General features: G+C 49.7%; 1 protein-coding gene across 2 annotated transcripts in view; it reads left to right on the plus strand.

Moving 5' to 3' along the window:
• The first annotated feature begins 1,330 nt into the window (after positions 1-1,330).
• IGSF3 (immunoglobulin superfamily member 3) overlaps positions 1,331-18,656 on the plus strand; it is a 98,007-nt gene continuing 80,681 nt past the window's right edge. For both annotated transcript variants that reach the window (XM_074900619.1, XM_074900629.1), the window contains exon 1: positions 1,331-1,560. In XM_074900619.1, the coding sequence (XP_074756720.1) occupies positions 1,518-1,560 (43 nt within the window). In that variant the 5' untranslated portion in view covers positions 1,331-1,517. The remainder of the gene's footprint in view (positions 1,561-18,656) is intronic.

Raw genomic sequence — 18,656 nt, forward strand, 5'->3', positions numbered from 1 at the left:
AGCACCTCTTATTAGATGGCTTGGGATTGCACTGATTCCTGCCGTTCTGTGGCACAGAAGGATTGGGTTCCTGCATCGCCAAGACTCGATCGGGGACTCTGCATAGGCAGAAGGGTCTCCTGCAAATGGTCCTTGCAGGATTGGAGCACTAGGAGGGTACCTCACTCTGCTCTTGCTGTCATTCCCGGCCTCTTTTCTTATTTTTGTGAGCAAACAAGCAACCGGGGGTTTCGTTTGCAAGGACGTTTGAACATCTGCGCCCTTGAGAGGGGCCTTCTCATCCATCTTTTACTTACACACAGCGTAAACCCCAGTCCCCAGCATTGCCGTGGTTACTCATTTCGCTGCCTCCTGGATCCACTTTTGATGCGTCCCTACGCTGACCCGCTGCAGTAGCGCTGACGGCCTGGGCAGCACCCCCGGTGCAGCAGCAGCACCCCCGGTGCAGCCGCGCCCGCACACGGGGAGGGCTCACACCTGCCGACCCGGCATTCGCCCAGCCCGGGAGGCGGGTCTCGGCACAGCGCATCGCCACGGGACGGTCACGACTTGGTGGAAACTCGGACAGCCCGGCTGTTATTTCTGGTTCGCATGGGAACAAAAGGGAGCGTTTGCGCCATTTCCCGAGCAGCCGCGTTTCCGAGGAGCGCCCGGAGACTCTCTCTTGCCCTTAAAACAAAGGAACCCGCTTGATCCCTGCGCTGTTTTACGACCCTCGGCCTCGCTGCCCCGCTCCGCAACCTTCCAAAGGCCGCGCTCCGCCGCGCCCCCCCTCACCCGAGCCCCGTTCTGGCAGCGCCCACACGCCGGCGGCACCCCGGCCCGACCCGACCCGGCATAGCCCCTGCCCCGCCGCCGGCCCCGGCCCCGGCTCCGGCTCCGGCTCCGGCTCCGGCTCCGGCTCCGCGGCCGCGCAGCGCGCCCTGCCCGCCGGCCGGGGGCCGCCCGCCGCCGCCACCACCGGGGGGAGCGGAGCGGGGCGGTGGCGGCGGGGCGGGCCGGGGCGGGCCGGGGGAGGGGTTTGGCGGCGCGGAGGAAGCGCCGGGCACCCCGCGGCGGCGGCGGCAGCGCCGGGCGGGCGGGCAGGTGAGGGCGGCGGGCCGGAGCGGGGCTAAGCCCGGGGGGCGCGGCGCCCCGCTTATTTTTTTATAACTTTTTGGGGTGGGGTCTTTTTGTTGTTGCTTCGTACCCCCCCCCCCTTCCCTGTATTTTTGTTCTTTTTTTTTTTTTTTTTTCCGCGCTTTGGACCAGACGGTTTCTCTCTTTCCTCCTGCCTCTCGGCCAGCAGCCGCCGGCGCGGAGCGGCGCGGAGGGAGGGAAGGGGAGGGGAGGGGAGGCGCGGCGGCCGCCCCGCTGCGGGGGCGATGCCCCCGCCTGCCTTGGCGCCTCCCCGTGCCGGCCCCGCCGCCTTCCCTTTGTGCCGCCGGGCCCGGCGCGACGCCTGCCCCGGGAGCCGGCGCCCCGCGGCCCCCCGCGGCGGGAGGTAAGGGCGGCCGCCGCCCCGCGCCCCGGCAGCCATGCGGACCCTGCGGCCGCAGCTGGCCTCCCTGCTCCTCCTCGGTAAGTGCCGGTGGCCGGTGGGACGGGACGGGACGGGACGGGGGTCCCCCGGGCGGGGCGGGAGCGGGCGGGGCCCCCGGCGGGTGCCCTCCTTGGCAGGGCTTCCGGGAGGGTCACCCGCTGCCGAAAATACCCGGCCCCTTCCCCAGGAGTTGTCACTGTCCGCGCTGTGCCTGCGGTTGGGGGGGGGGGAATAAATGAATAAAAAATAAACCAAGGTTTCACCTCCACCTGCAGCAGCCCGGTGGCCATCCCCGCCGCTGGAGCCGGCTGCCGGGGCGTGGGAGCGGAGGGACGGGCAGGGCACCTCCTCCGCCCCGGGCCCAGGCATCAACTCGGGAAGGCGGGCGGGGGCTGCGCAACGCTGGGGCCGAGGGGCGGCTCGGAGGGGAATCGGGAGGGTCGGGGGTGACGAGGGGCCGGTGCCGAGCTGGCTCAGCGAAGGCAGAGAAACACCTGGGGTGAGGTGGGCAGCGCACACGCTAAGTCCTCTTCGTGGCTCTCGAGGAGTCCGTTGAAGTGTAGAGGGAAGGCAGTCCCCGCTGTTGTTAAATCGCAATTTGATTGCTTTGTGCTCTCTCTTCCAACTCCTTCCGTAGTCCCTTCTCTTTCTGCCTGCGGTTTGTACCCTGTGAACCGTTAAACGTGTGTTTCTGTCCCATCCCACAAGTGCCTGCCCAGGGGATGGCTTCACGCAGTTTGATGAAGTCCTTTGGGACCCCACTGCTGGGTGAGAGATGCCGAGGCAACGCAAGGTCCCTTCCTACAAATTTGGGAAAAGCAGAATACAAGACAATTAAAATGCCTCTTACGTTTTTTGCGGCAGCCCGCGTGCCTGGTTTAGTAGCGATGAGTCGATAGGAGTGTTTGTGGAAAATACAGTACAGCACCCTCACGCTGCTTTCAGCCTGTGTACATACAGAGCAACCTTGGAGTTGTTTTGATTTGCCTTTTCAGTGGTAGGATTCTCTGCTGGCAGTAATGCTACCGAGGGCAGAAGCAGCAAGGCTGGCAATTTTACTGTCCTGAGAATTGTCACATATCTGCTCTGTCAATTTGGAAGCAACATCTTTACTTGAATTGTAGTTGTGCTTCCACGTCTCTAATTTGTGTGTGTGTGTGGTTTTTCATGCTCTCTGCCTGTCTTTAGGAAAGGGAAAGAGAGATGACTCTTTGAAATGGTTTTGGACAAGATTCAAACTTCCCTTAACCAGTAGCTTTCTTCCTTGGGTTCCCTGAAAAAGCCATCTTAAAGCTAAGTTTATCCAGGGTGACTTTGCTCCATGAGTACAGGCAGCCTGTCGTAGCCCGCAAGATGGGTGTAGACGAACGGCAATTGCTTGCTGCCTCGGCTTCGCACAGTCAGTCTCTCCTGTTGAAGAACAATAACACCATTCTGGATTAAGTCTTCCTAATATGGAGCGAGCGAGCAGGCGAGCGGTCGGTTGCCTGTGCGCCGCTCCGAAGCGCGCCTGGCTGGTGCGACAGCGTAGCAGCAGAGGGCATCGTCTTGCCGAAGGCTTCCCGCGGCGGTACAGAAGTGGGACCCGCACTGTACACCTCGCGTCGCGTTTAACCCGGCACCTGGCCGGCTGCCGAGGCTGCCCTGACTCTGCTTGCAGGAATTGGCTTTCTGGGTTTGACCTAAAACTGGCTCTAACGTGCCTTTGCCTCCCCCCAGGCGATAAGCTGCAAGGTGTCTTCTGTCACTTGGAGAATCCGTTGCTTTTCAGTGGTCCCCGTATCCCATGGACACATCCAGTTTGTGAAAACGTTGTGCTGGCCTCCTTGTGTTAAATGTGAGGCTGTTTTTAGTGGTAGGAAGAGTACTGTGTGCATGCTTGGAGTTAGTTTTCTTTTGGTGTTTTTCACCTGGGTTTCTTTAGGCAGTTGATCTGCATTTGCCCGGCTGTTGGTTTTAACAAAACCAGGGATGCGTGATTGTGCCTCAAAGCCTCAAGTTGCACAGAGGTGTTTTAGGTTGCTGTTTGTAGAACTGTCATTTGACTTAGTGGGGAAGAGGCTGGAGTAAAAGACCACATTTTGTAACATAAATTTCTGACTGTCTGGAAAAGGACTGTTGCTTTCCAAACAAGTAATGTTAATGCTGGAATATATGGATAAGGTACTGTGGGTTGAGTATGCAGAAAAAGAAATAAAACTCAGTTTTTCCTTGTCCTTTTGCAAACTCATAAGAACTGCTGAAGAAGGAATTATGGTTATGGAAAGAGCTGGTGGATGATTTAATCTAATATATCAAGCATTAACTAGCTACCAGAATCCAAGTAACAGCAAAACTAGGGTTTGAAAATCCACATCTGGCATGTGGGTGTAACATTTGTAGATCTCTGCTGTTTTTTCCCCTCTTGCTGCAGTGTTTGTTACAGGGTTCTTTAAACAAGTGGCACTTCATCACAGCAAGTACAAAATGGGAAAATAGAGCAAGTGCTGTAAATAATCCTCATGCAGCGATGAGACCATTAATACTTGTGCCAGCCAGTGCTAATCCTATGTGTAGTTGCAAGATTTACTTTCTTTTTTGCAGGGATGCAAAGTCTGATACTCCTCATATTTATAGTGTAATATATAGGAAACACAATAGGCTTCTGGGGAATGCTGAATTCATTCGTGTCAGTGACTGGTTTATGAATAGTTCTGCTTTTGAGTCTCCTGCAGTCTCCAGAATACCACCTGTGAATGCAATTTACAGCTCTTTGTGTTCAAACACTGCATATGTATATATGTACATAGACTCATTACCCTCTTCCTCTCTCTATTCATGCATAGTAATTGGTGATTTATTTGCGATTCCTAGAGGGGAGTAGAGCCTGCGTAAGGTCTTGAAACTGCGGCTCACTTGTAAATGGCATGTTGGAATGAAATAATGATGCAGGGGCGACTCGGAGAAAGGAGGGATGGTCTTAAAGGCCTGCTTCCCAAAGAGACAGGGGCGCTGGCTGGGCGGCAGCTCAAGTGTTCTGCTGGGGCACTCTCCTGCTCTTCTGCTGCCTGCCCGGGCGCAGGGGTTGAGGGGCTCCGTGCCTGAAGCCTAGATATGATAGAGCTGAAGGCTGCTTGGCTGGAGGGGAACAGACAGAGGAAACGGCAGAGTGGGTGTTTGCACACACGGGGTTTGGGGTGGTTTTTGTTTACCAAAGCTAGTGGCCCAGGAATGTTTCTGGCACCTCATCTGCTCCTCGATGCATTGTTAGCAACAGTGGCCAAGATCGTGCTTTCTCCATCTGTGTCTGCCCAAAGTCCTCCACTGTGAGCTTCGTTTTGCAAGCTGGCTGTGCCGCCCTCGCCCCTGTGTTTGCTGCCTCTAGGTCACTGTGGTGTGCAGTGCCAGACCTGGACCCATCCTGAGTGTGCCAAGGTGGGCTGTGGCTCTGCTACTTTCGGGGACCATGTTGGACTGGGGCTTTGCAGATGGCCCTGGCTATTGCCTCGTTTCTGCATCTGGTTTCCCGAGTGTGGTGGGAGGCTGCCACGGCCGTTGGTGCCGGGCTGGCAGTCTCCGCTCTTGCGGGTCCCCAAATGTAATTCTTCATGGGAAGGCTCCCTCCCTGCAGTCTTGGCCAGACTGCCTGACATCCTGAGGCTCCTGCAAATCCTGTTTATTTACACTGGAGGTTTTGGTTTATGCGAATTGTCGTCTTTTAGTTGACCTTCTGTCAAGTTAGATGTCTTTATTAAAGCAGTTTTTATTGTAAATCGAATGTGTACTTGGAACACTTTTACCAGACCCATTATATAAAGTGAAAGGCAGAATAAACAGTGCTGCAGGCCACAGGGAGGCGGGCAGGAGAGAGAGGGTCGTAGGAAGAGCACCACTTCTGTGTTTGGAAGGCTCACTGAAATTTTTTGGACCAGAAAACTTAATTTGTTTGGTTGTTTTGTTTTTGTTGTTTGGGTTTTTTTTTAAATTTTCTTTTAAAGCTCTTCTTTTTGGTCTCTCTTGGCTTCTTTCTACAAAATCAGTCATGGATTTAGACATTGGCCTAAAGGTTATACAGTCTAGTATGAAGCCAGAAGTGGTTTAGTTGGTTTATCTGAGACAAATCAGAATGCTATAACCTGAAAGAGTGCTCCTTACTGTCTGATAGTTAGCAATCTGCAGACCCTACCCAGAAACTTACAGCACGAGGAAGATTTCTTGAAAGGAAGGAGGAAGCTTTTCAAGCACAATTGGGTTTTCTTCTTGTTGCTAGGGTTCCTCTGCTCGTGATTTGACTTGTCTACTGGTATCAAGGATGTTTAGGCCCTCCAGCCAGTGTCTGGAAAACTGCAGTATTGTGATTTGCCTCTGGCTTTTTAAGTGGCTAAATACTCCTTAATGATAACCTGCTAAATTGGTTTCGACTCCATTTTTATATTGGCATCTCATTCCTAGTCATATAAAAGCCTCTTAAGGAATAGTTCTCTGGTTAAATGTTAGGAGATGTTTAGCACCTGTTTCTTATCAGCTATGGCGAGGCTAAAATGGAGCCTTTCCTGACAAAGTGGGGTTTGATCAAATTGCAAGGCAAAAAAAATTGGGTCTGCAGCTGCCTTCGGTGGGTCTAGGATGTCTGCATGCATGTATGTCATTTCCAGCTCTAACCTGTTGCTCACTCTGTCTCCATCAGTGTACTAAGAACGTTTTGAACAACGTATATTAGTAAGCTTTTTGTCATTAGGAGATTTAATTAGCAAATGGCAATGAGACATTAGGAAATCTTGCCTTTTTAGTTGCTGCTAAAGTCACATTTCAATAAGTAGCTGAACATGAGCACAAAACCAGACCATCCTGGCTAAGTGATGGGAAGCTTTTCTTGAAAAGGGAGAGGCTTTGACATCCTGGACTTGCACTCTTGCTGCACAGTACTTGCACAAATGCTGAAAACAAGGCTGCTCCTGAAAGGAGTTATTCCAGGCTGATTCCTGCCCGGTGTGGGGAGGGGAGGGTGCAGGCCAGGGTGCTCACATGAGAAACCAGTTGGAGGGACTTGCTTGGTCTGAAAACTAACTTGGCAGAACCAGTCAATACACAGAGAGATTGGGAGCCTTGTCTGACTTGAAAGTAGATCAGTTTTTCACATGGTCCTGCAGATGTTTATGGGGGCCTAAGGGAAGGGGGATGGGGGTTGCTGTGGAAGCAGGTGGCTGAAGGGCACAGTGAATTCATTTGGCAGAGTTACCCCAGTTTGCTGTTCATGCACCAGGGTCTCAGTGCCATGGATCCTGGGCATGTGGCCAGTTGCTCAGCCCTGCCGTACAGGTGAGGTGAGTCCAGCGCATGACCACAGCCACTCTCTTAACTGTTACTAGCTCCTGACAGAGGTTGCCTTCTCTGCCCTGGTAGTCTTTAATCTGCAGTTTGTGGCTGAAATCACTGCCTGTACTGTCCTATAGCTCCTTCTTTCTGTTTTTACTCTGCTGCTGGTGGTTTCTTGGTGTTTCAGGTCCTTTTCCTGCTTTTGTTGGGCTGTGGTCCACAGGGAAGGAGGAGGTGGCCCACTTAAGTAGAGGAGTGGGGAAAAAATGAGCCAAGGGAAAGCATTAGAAGGGGAAGGAAGGTGAAGAACCCAGCTGATAAGAAAGATGAGAACAGGCTCTGGAGGATGGGTACTTTCCAAATGCTGAGCCTTCCACCACAACCATAGCTCTTAGTGTCAAAGACTCCCCAAGTACGAAAGAAACTGAGATAGTCAGGATCCATCTGTATTTGTTCTCTTGTTCCTGAGCAGTTTACTTACCACCCTTCTTAGCTGTCTTCTCCTTTCCTACCAAGCTATTGATTCCATTTGGGCCTTGAAAAGTCATCTTAGCACTTCTCCTGTCTCTTCTGATCTTGGCAGCCACAAAGACTTTACCAGTTAGGAAGGGCTGCTGTTGAAGTGCAGGAATAAGGAGGTTACTGTGCAGTTTCTGGCAACAAAGTTGGCCCCATCGGGATAGCAGAAACCGTCGGGATCCAGAGCGTATGATGCAGAGCAGCATGCGGAGCAGCTGTGCCGCTGTTAGCACCTTCGAGCCTTACTCTAATGCTGGTTGTTTGGTGTTCTGGGTTTTGTTTTTCTGACCCTTGCAAAGCAGCTCCTCGGGGTCTCACATGGTTGGAGGTGATGTTGATGTACAGCGGTTGTGTCACCGCTAAGTTCTGTTTTGTTTTAACTAGTGGCACAAGTCTGGAATAGGTATTGTTTGTCTAGTGTTCCCTACTCCATGCACAGAAGCAGATAGCTTTGCTTCCCAACATGTGCGTTCGCCTCTGGAGTCGTTGTGGTTACAGGGGAATAGCAGGGAATGGATAATGCATTTCGGTATTTTGGGGGATTTTTTTCCCTTGTTTACTTTCCTGGTGGTTGTTCCCCCCCACCCCCTGCTGCATCAGTGATCTCTCTGCCTGAGGCACACTGTCACTTATGGCTTTTGGGCTTTCTATGGAAGTTGATAAGCTTGTTAAAGGGATCTGGGAGCATGCGGTGAGGTGGATGCATTTTCTGCGGACTTGGTAGTACTAAATGTCTGTTCTGTATTTGAGAGGAGCTTGCACTAACCAGGCTGCTGTGTGGAATGGGTGGTTTCTGAAGCTTTTAGAGAAATGGAGGCTTGAAGATGGGATGCTGAGCACCAAAAAAGCAAAAAAGGTTTTGTTTGCCTCTCAGGGAAAGAAGGGCTCTGATCTCTCATTACAGCATAGGTATCAAGATTTGATTGCTTAGATAAATTGAGATTTTGACTTTGTGGAGGAATCTTTCTGTTTCCATTCAGCATCATCACCAGGGACACAAGAATCTGCCCAGGTCCCTCCAAATCTCTCTGAAAGTAGAGCAGCACCTTGAGTAAGACCCATAGGAGAAGGCACGTGGTTGTTGCCAGAAGTCATCCAGAAGCTCTTTACTCCAGAAAACTGTACTGCTGGAATCTGGCACTCATTAACTCAAGTTACCCAGTACCTAGGATCTAACTAAAGAGCTGTGGCTGGCTGCCAGGCTGAAATTACCAACCTGGGTGTCAGGCCTTGTTGGTTCCTCCTTTCTAGCTTGAAATAGGAGCTCCCAACGAGCATGTGTGCCAGCCCTTCTAGTCATGTTTCTTCTTACAGCTTTATAAAGTGTTCGGGGTAATTATAGTACTTACTAATATTTATTCCTTTCTAAGCAATTATCTGAATGCGTTTATCTCCGGTGTGCTTTCAAAGTACTCTGCCCCCTCTCACCATATCATTTCATCTCCCTGGCTCAATGCTTTCTGCTCTCTCCCTTCTCATATAATCCCTGATCCTCAGCTTCCTCCGCCTCCTGAATATGCTGTCAAGCTTTGCTTTCCTCTCCTGGAGGTTCCCGTACCCCATCTTCCTACTCTGCTGTCTAATCCCGTTATGGAATGGGGATGTTTGCTCCATCTTGCAGGGGATGACTGCTTAACCGCCCTGCCAGGTGCTAAGGCGCTTTGCAGTGAAGGACGTGGATCCCAAGAGAAACTGGGCTGGCATTGTGCCATCTGCCAGCTTTCTGCTGACTGCTTGTGGCCTGCAGACAATGTCTTAAGAGCTCCTGCTGAAGGGTTTGACCTTTATGCCTGCAGTGTTTTCCAGCACCTACAGCAGGAGTCACAGCATGCAAATTCCAGTGCTTGCTTCTGACTTGTGATATAATTGTAGGCAAGTCGCCCTGTATGCTCTCAGCTCCTTAAAGTAGAGAGAGTGGTTTAAAAGGTGTCATGGGATTTTTTTTTTTTTTTTTTTTTTGAGGAAAAGTGCAGTGTTAGGGCTGAGGTTTTGCTTGCTCTCATTAAGCAAGCAGGCTGCTTTTTTCTTCTACATGTTGGGAGCATATAGTGGAAGAGATTGTGATGCCCTGATTGATTTCACTCTTGGTATTAGGTAAAGAAGAAGATAGATTTTTACTTTGAGCTCTGTGGTGTTACTTACCTGCACAAGCTCTCTCACTTATCTTACATGAATGGGACCAGCATCTCCTTGCCACTCCATCATGCTTGTGGGGCATAGCCCACATGACTAACTTGGAGTTGCTGAGATTCATTCCAGTCATCAGTGTTAGAGCAGCACAGTTAATCTATGGGTCACTGGCATGTAAGGAGCCGTTAAGTCTAATCAGTCCCATGCCATGAGCTAGTCGGCAGTTAAATCTAATCCAGGGTGTGCAGCTGCCAAATGCTGTAAATAAAACAGACTTGAACAAGATCAGCTTCAGGTGCCCTGCATGTGAGCAGGGATCAGAGTTCAGCCTCAGATGCCAGTGCTGCAGAGGGGCAGAGGTTGTTCAGAATCTGAAGGCTTGCAAGGTGGATGTAAATCTTCCTGCTCATCTTCATATGTAGATATCAAAACACCTTCCTCTTACTCATCTCGCATGGCTCTTTCTCCCAGCTCCTTCCCCTTGCCTAGACATAAGGAGAGGTGTGTTCAGAGGTGGACTCTCCTGTACTGCCATTGTCATTATAGACGGACCCTGTCTTCATTCTCACGTATGATTAAGTCTTGCCTGAGATGCCTAGTTTTGTTCTGTTCTTTCCATGTTTCTGCTGCTTTTACACCCCATCCACTCCTCTTGAATTTTCCACTTGTGGCTGCAGGATCCCTCTGCAGCAGCAGCTTAACCCCTTTCCCCTCCATAGCGAAAGATCTCCCATGATGTGCTTGAAAGTACACCTCCTGCTGCTGCTGAAGGTGGAAGAGGTGAGGCTAAAAACTTGTTTCCACTGTAGTTTCCTCTTGTCTTTATGGGGCAAGTCATGAGAGATCATCCCATTTATCTTTTAAATGGAATAACTTTGCAAAAGGGAAGGATGAAGACTGCCAGTTGCTATGCACATGGGTCTGCCGCTGGTTTGCTTTGGCTTGGGTGCTCCCTTGGCTGTGGTGGGGGGACCTTTGCTGCCCTGAGACCACTATGTAAAGAAAGGGCAGCACTTACTGCAGTGGTTTTCTGGATTTGTGCCTGGCCCTGGTGTTTGGGCTGATATTTTTTTTGGTTGGTTGTTTTTTTGGTTTTTTTTCAGCCTTTGCAGGGGAGAAGGTGTCAGCAAGTGTGTGGTGGGAAGGAGGTTGGTTTTCTCCTGGCAGAGGGGGGGAAGCCATCTGAGACCACCCGGAGCTGTGTGGGGTGGCATTAGGGCAGGCAAGGGGTCGGTCTCAGAGAGGGCTGTCACCTCTTCTTGGAGGCCTGCCCAGGCTGAGCCAGCGCTCTCATCTGGATCACAAAGTTGTGTAGTTCAGCCTGTCTCTGTCTTTGGCTGCTTTGTTTTGGGGGAGGATTTTGGGATGAGAAGGTTGAGTGTGAAGGAGAATTTGCTTTGTGTCAAATACCTATTAGCTGCTTTAGCAGATCCACTGGGGTATGTTACTAAAAGCATCCTAATGATCTTGCTGTAATGGGTTTGAGCCTTGGAAACCCACTTGCTGGGAAGGACAGCCCAGGGCTCTGTGTTTGGCTCCTGGAGGAGGAGGACTGGCTTCCTGGCAGGGGTCAGGGCAGACCCAGAGGGGAGCTGTACGCAGGGTTTTGGCATGGCAGAGGAGTGACTTGGGAGGCTTGGCCAGGTACCAACTGCTGCTGTTACCTCGGAAATGTAGATTAACAGCGACTGTAGCTGTGTGGCCAACACACAACTAAGTTAGGCCAACTAAGTCCCTAAGGAGATGTAATCTGAGGAGAGGGTAAATTTGGGAGACATCTGGGTGTTGGTGGAACAGAGGGAGATGCGCAGAGGAGTGTGTCCGTAGCTGAGACCAGCAGCCTCCAAGCCTGGCTGCTGGCAGCACATGTGGGAGGGAGAGGTACTGAGGGATGTGGCTCCCACCCCAGCTGCAGGAGCAGTACCTGGGCTTTGCTGCACCCATTTCTTCTAACCACTGCTGTCCCTAAGGTGGCAACATCTAGCCTCCTTCTCTAGCCACTGGCCGTGGCCTGGTAAAGAGGTGGGCCATCTCTCGCCTGCAAAAATAATGGAAGCAAGTGTTGCGTGAGAAGGGAGGGTTCATCATTCCAGGAAGATGCCAGTGGAGCCATGAAAATACCTGAGATAGGTGGGGGTGGTGAGGAAGGGGTAGAAATGAGGGTAGGAGACAGCAGGAGTCTGGTTTTCCAGTGGATGGATGGATGTGAATGAAAGGTATATATGTTGATAGAGGTTCTCTCTAGTTACTGGGGTGATCAGCATCAGTTTCTAAATCATTCTCTGTATGTGGATGCAAGTGTTTGAGTGTGGGTAGGGTGAAGTGAGGCTTCTGGGGAAGTATGCTAGCAGGAGGCCAAAAATAAATTATCAAAAGAAAGAATTGAGAAATTAACAAAGCTAAACGGATGTATGCAGCTCTAAGAAAAGGGTGTCGTATTTGAAAGTATATTTTTGAAAATCCATTTGCTTAGTCATCTTACAGATAACTTCGCTATTTTTACCTTCTTTGCTCTGATGACACTTCACTATCTATATAATGGGTTTAGCATGCATGTTCTTTTCCAGTGTACAGGGAAAAAGTATCTGCTAATTTTGAGTTGACTTTGTAGAATTGCTATACCTCTTGGCTGTGAAATAAGTAAAATACTGTTCTTAAAACGATTTTAAAGATGCATAGCTGGCATCATTTCCCTTCTAACCATTTTTTTACCCCATCTCCCATGTCTGCAATCAAATTTGAATACAGAATATATTCCCTTGCCATTTCACGTGTAATAAAGACTGTGCCCTCAACTCCCCCAGACAGGAAAGTAGTGATGTCTGGGTTCAGCACAGTAATCTACAGGGGAATGAATGCACGATCAAGGGCAATTGCGGATTTTTATTTCTGTGTGTTTGCAGGGGCTGTGGCAACACTAACAGGTTGCTCACAAATGGTGGCTTAGATTATCTCTCTTGCAGGCAGCAAGACTTGCATCTTGCCATTCTTATTTGATCTGCAAGTGGTGATGAGAGCTGTATACTTGAATTCAGATTTTCTGAGTAGCAGTCTGCAGTCATTAGGGCAGTGCTTAGACCCCAGAGGCTTTTTCCGTGTTTTCATCCTGTTTCAGTAACTGTGTCTCTTGTTATCTTGTTCATGAATATTTTCTCTTGTAAGAGGAGACTGTTTGTTGCAGCTGTTAAACCTCAGATGCCTTGAATCTCCCTTAGGGAAGAGGAGTAAGAGTTTCTGAGGTTTCTGCATAAGTAGACTACAGAAACACCTATGTGTCTTTCCCAAGTATACACCCAGGAGGTATTACTGGTGCTGTCCTAACCAGCTGATGGATTCTGGTTGGTTCAGCCTGCGATTCCTCCCTCTTGCTCACTCACTATGTTGAAGAGGTTTAGTAAGGGAACTGGAGTTTCTTTTTTTCTTTAGCATGTAATGATACTGGAAACCTCTGTTTGCTTTTGTCAGAGCAATGTAGCTAAGAGGTGTCAAAGGAAATTATGGATGTTTGTTTGGTCTCCTGGCTGGATACAACCATGCGGGTTTTAGTGAAATGTGCATTGAATAAACATTGGGTAAATCTCCTAGGATGAGCACTGCCTGGAAGCCAGTGTTGGGAGCTGTGATTATCTTCATGGCAGGATTTAAAAAAAATGTGTGAGAGAAGAGTTTTGCACCCTGTGTTTGGTTTCCAGTTGTTCAGTGATTGTAATGTTGCTCTTTATGTTCCCTTTAAAATCAACCAACCAACCTTAGGAGAGGATTATCCAAGTAAAATTCTCCTCAGCCCGTATTGTCATCAGAGTTCCTTTTTTTCTCCCTCTTTCATGGTTCTGGTGGCTATCCCAGGCCCAGGTGTGACTTACTGCCCTGCTAACGTGCTGGGGTCAACCCCTGGATTTGCTGGAGCCTCTCGGTCCCACTGTGGGAATCTGAGGCAGTGTGTGCCCCAGTCCCCTCGCTCCCGCTGCCCCCTCGAGTCATCCTCCTTCATGGGGAGACCTGGGGGGTGCCATGGTGGCAGGAAGCCCCAGTGGGAGTGGGTGCCAGGTTCCCCAGGGCCTGTCAGGGCACCTCCCCAGCCTGGAATGGCCATGGCTTTGTGTGCCAGGAGTGGCTTTTGCATGCTTTGGGACACTTACCAGGAGCAGCCATGTGCCAGTGGTGCCGCAGCCTTGCCTTGCAGGCTTGTGCAGGGCATTTAATTTTGCCTCCGTGTCTGGAGATGTATTTCACAGGTGCTGTGGGCAGGTACTCACAGAGCTGTGTTAGTGGGTGCTTAAATGCAGCTGATGTCAACCCTCACTACTTGCAGTCCACTGCAGTAAACTGAGGAGGGGGAATGGCATCAGCAGCTTCTTTGGGTTTGCTCTTCCCAGCTTCCTGGCCCGCCTTCCCTCCATTCTCCCTGTCTTTGCGCTGGTCTCCTCCAGCTCTGTCAGTCCCTGACAGGTCCGGAGTGTGTGTGGTGTTTTGGTGCAGTTGTATCTGTTCGACTTGCATCAATCAGTTGCTGTTAAGGCTTATAATCAGTGTAAAATCTCTGGGGTGCAGCTATTTACAGAAAAAAAAAAACCCCACCCTTTCAGACTTGCATCAAACAAGAGTTTTATTCTCATTAATTGAATTCCTCTAGAGTCTGATAACTTGGGCATGTTGAAATCAGATAAATAAAAAGCTTCCCTCCCTGGTAGCAATGTAAGCTTTTCCTTAACTCTCTGATCAGAGAGGACTAGGCTCTGCTAAGTAAGTAGCCGAAGATCAAAACTTCTGCATATGTCTGCTCATCGGGGAGCATAGGCAGGAGGACGTTCAGTGTGGTGCATCAGCAGAGGAAGGGTTTACCTCATCCCCCTACCCTCTTTTTCTCAGTTGATTAGGAACGATTCTTTTTAGTGACAAATGCTGTTTAGTCACTGTTAGACATGTAGTCTGTGTCTAAAAACTGGGACTGTTCTTTCTTCCAGACCTTCAGATAAACCTGTAGCCTACGATGGGGTAAGTCTGCTCTTGCTGAAGTCGGCGTGTATTGCCTTTGGAGCGTCTCTCAGGCTGCACTGCCCTATCACATCACATGGGTGCTGAGGCACGTTGCTCTGGGAGGCGGGAGGGCGTTTGGACTTGTGCCCGAGGTGTGGTATTGCTGAGCTGATGCTGTAACTCTGAAAAAATCCAACTTACAGCTTTTTCCAGACTCCATACTTCAAGTGAGACTTTGGGTCATCAGGTCATGTCCTTTCTCCGTTGCATCTCTTGTGTGTAGTTCTTATCTTAGTGCTGAAGTCTGGGGCCTCTCTTGTTCAGCAAGTGCTGTTGGTTAGTCCAGGGTCCTTCCTCCTTGTGCCTAGATCACCCATGCCATAACAAAGTATCTGGCTTACCGGCCAGGCTTTTGCTCATCTTGGTTTTCAGCCAACACCACGCTCCCCTTCAGGCATCTTTCTGCTTTCCACCTTCCCTGCCACCCCTGGTACCACTTTTCTTCTTGCACCCTGGACTTGGATTTCCTCCCACCCCTCTTTTGTCAGTATTTGTGTCCCATAGCTAAACACTGCTGATACAGTGGCATCTGCCCTCACCCTCAAGGACACTTTTTTCTGTTCTCTCTCCCATCTCCTGGCCCCACCATCTGCTGCCTCTGCTCCTGCTGTCGTGCAGTGGCGTGCAGCCGGCGTGAGTCCCTGACCTCCCCAGCTCAGAGAGCGCTCGGCTGCTTCCCTCTGCCTTGTTCCTTATAAATGCTTTTACTTCTCCTGCCTTACTGAGTGCTGCTAATGATACTTCCCTCCCAGCCTGGATAGCCCCTTTTCCACCTTCAGATTTTCTTCTCGAACCTTAGCAACTTTACAAAGAGGACCGACATGCAAATGACAACCCACCTTTACCTGAGGATTTTCCCTGTGCTCCTCTCCTCTGTGCTTTTCACAAAGGTATATTTTCTAACCCTTTTGCTTGCCTTAAGGGTCTCAGCTCATTTTCCTTTCTATCTGCCATTTGCTTTGCTACTCATAGCCTCTCTCACTCAATGCAAAGCTGCTTTGTCCCCTCCTCCTTTAGCAGCTGCCCTGTCCTCTGCAAGCCCCATGGGATGCTCTGTCTGGAGCTCTTGCCTCCCAGCTCTCTGCCAGTTTAGTCTGTCTCTGTGATTTACTTTGCAAGGGTTTTCTTAATAGCCCCCACTGCTCTATATCTCAGTCGTGATCGAGCGTTACCTTCCCTGACTTAGCAATTGCCCTTGCAATAACCAGCTTTGGTCTCTTTCTGGAATGGTTTCCTCTGAGTCCTGTTGTCTGTCATCTTTCTCCTGCTTCTCTGACAGAGCTTTTCTTATGTCCTCATGAGTATACCCTGCCCAGCTTCAGGGTTTGGTTTTTGGTGGCTGTAAGGGGCTATTCTGTGATGCTGTCCGCCTCTTCCTACAGTCCCTGCATCTTGGTATAATAAAAATTGGACTGGCCTCTCTCTGCTGATGTTACAAGTTCATATTTCTGTTCAAATTAAAATCTTGACCTCTGTTTCTGGTGCTTACTTACATGCATGTGCACACACCTGAGTCTTTCTGCTTAAGAAGTATAAGCTGCAGCACTTCCTATCCTTCTCCACCTCTGAAATTTGTTCACGGGTTTTTTTTGCTGTCTATTGATTCCCCTGAACTCTCAAATTAGTTGTTCCTCCTTTGCCCTGGCAAATGCAAGATGCTTGTCTTCCCTTTAAAAGCACTTCTTAGCCTTGTTTTTTCCTTGTCTTTTCTAGTGCTTCTTCCCTCTGTGTGGTTTTTGATTCCCAGCCTCTGCTTCTTGTTGGGTTTCCTCAGGCTGGGTTCTCAGCAAGATGGCTTATCTGACTGCTGCCTCATCTGCTGTCCCTCCTGGATAACCTAGCAGCCCTTTGGCCAATTTCATGCAAATTTGACAGGAGCTTGGAGATAAACAGTTCTTGCAAATCTTGTGAAGAGTAGGTAGCCAAGTCAGGGAGGTGGCAAAAGACTGAAGGAGACCGTTCTCTTTGAGGGCTCTAGCAGTGCTCCAAATGACTGTGCTAGCTGTAGAAGTTCCAGCTGAAGCTTGCAGCCAAATCATAAGTCTCGGAGACAGCCTCCCTCCTGAAGGCATAGGAAGCTAGGCTTCATTAAGTCACTTGCTCTTAGGGTTGTTTGCTAAAAATGGTGGCTTGGAGCCCTTTTGTTTTCTTCTGTGTGCTTGAGAGTAACCTGCAGCAAGCACCTGCAGCACTGCTTCACCTGACGCCTTGCCACAAAGGACTGTTAGAGACCCACCATCAGGGTCTCCCAGCAAAGGAAGACCACGGCACTTCCTTCCATGCCGCCTCGCTCTCTCCTGCTCCCTGGCCTCTCTTGACCCATCTGCTGCCTGCCTGAAGATGCTGCTTCACAGTATGGCTGAGCTGGTGGAATATCTCAGCTGCTAATGAAAAGGGTTGTTTACTCCCATCCCCAAACACCAAAGAAAAAAGTGGTCTTGCTGTCTTAGTGGAAACAAATAGCTCTTCCCTTGGGTCATTCTTCTTTCAGCTCACTATGGGGGTCAAGCACAGGGAGAGGAGTGTCTGTGTTGCTAGGATTAAAGCGAGTGAGAAATCAAGACTACTTTTTTCCCTGTGGCAGCTTAAACTGCATTGTGAAACTACGTTTCTAAATTAATTTCCTGGTATGAGGGTGTTTCTGCTGCTGTTTTTTCTGTAGGGGAGCTAGCACAGTGAGGCTGCTCTAAGTAGGGGCTTGGTGCTGAGCTGAGGTAAATAACAGCCTACAGCAGCAACAAATGCAATCCTTTTAGCGTCCTTCACAGAATGGTGAGGTTGGCAAGGACTTCTGGAGGTCACCTGGTCCAAGTCCCCTGCTCAAACAGGGCCACCTAGGTTAGGTTGCTTGGGATCATGTCCAGATGGCTTTTGAATATCTCAGGGGATGGAGAGTCCACAACCTCATTGGGCAAGCTGTGCTTATTTAAAAAAAAAGTTTCCTTGCACTTTCCAGCTGGTCAGAAACCCCTGATGCATGGGGTTGTTCTTCCCCAGGGAGGACAGTCACGTCTGGTTGTCCTTCTTACTCATTGGTAATAGTATTGCATTATGAATGTGTGTAGAGGCAATGATTATACCTTTCTTTCTCCCAGACTGGAAGCAGTAGAAACAAAGTGCTTCTGCATCTCTCTTCCTCCCCCCCCCCCCCCCTTTCCAAATACTAGAAAACACCTGTCCTCCCATTTGAAATGGGAGCCTTGGTAATTTGGTAGAAACTATCAGCAGTTGCCATTGCATGTCAAACTAATAAATTACAGAGTAAGGAGACGAAGAGTTCTGACATCTTAATTAGCAATAAGAGGCAGCAGGTAGCTGAAGAATCTCCCTGGATCTGTGTGTCTCTTTTAAGGGATGGTGTCTAACTGAATCACAGAGGTTTCGAGAGGGAGCGTCTTGCTAGTGTATAGTGAACAGAGAAGAAACCAGAAGAATTTGGGGGTGTGATGGAAACTGCTGTCGCACGGCCATGCTTTGTATTCATGTGATCCTTTATGGTGGGGTGGGAAAACTGTTTTAAAGAAATGCATTCTTTTAGCCAATACACTTGACTTTGGGGATAACTTAATTTGCTGTTTACCTGGAAGCTCTTTTGCTGAAGAGGAGGTACAAGATGGCAGCTTTGCCTTGCAAATTGGATTTTCTTTCTTGCTAACGGCCATGGCTGAGGGCACAAATGTTTCTTTATTGTGCCAGAAGGAAGTGAGAGAGATTCTCGTGGCTGCATTCATTTCTGGATATTGCACTTTATAACTTTTTGCAGTGCCATTTCTAGAGAACTGTCGGCTCAAAAGGAGGTGCAGTCTGTGCCAAAGGGTACAGCTGGAGTGCTTTGGGAGTGGGATGGATGTGCAGCAGGGCAGTTTGTCATCAGCTTTTCAAACCTGTTGATATCTAACAGATTATTAAGTCTCGCTACATAGAAATCAAATGATTTAAAGTTAAGCTATTCATAAATGGCTAGGGTGCTGCTTTAGAGGTTGAAAAGGAGATGCTCTGGCCCTGCCTAGAAGGACAAGCATGCAAGTAAAGATCCTAGAGAAAGTCAGGGTGCTGAACTGTGATCCTTATCAAGGTAAGGGAGAACCTGGAGACACTGAGCAAGGGGAGGGGAAGGAAGCCAATTATGCAACTTCCAGGAGTATGGGAAGAT

Source organism: Athene noctua, chromosome 1 (genome assembly GCF_965140245.1).
Source record: "Athene noctua chromosome 1, bAthNoc1.hap1.1, whole genome shotgun sequence".
Taxonomy (NCBI): Eukaryota; Metazoa; Chordata; class Aves; order Strigiformes; family Strigidae; genus Athene; species Athene noctua.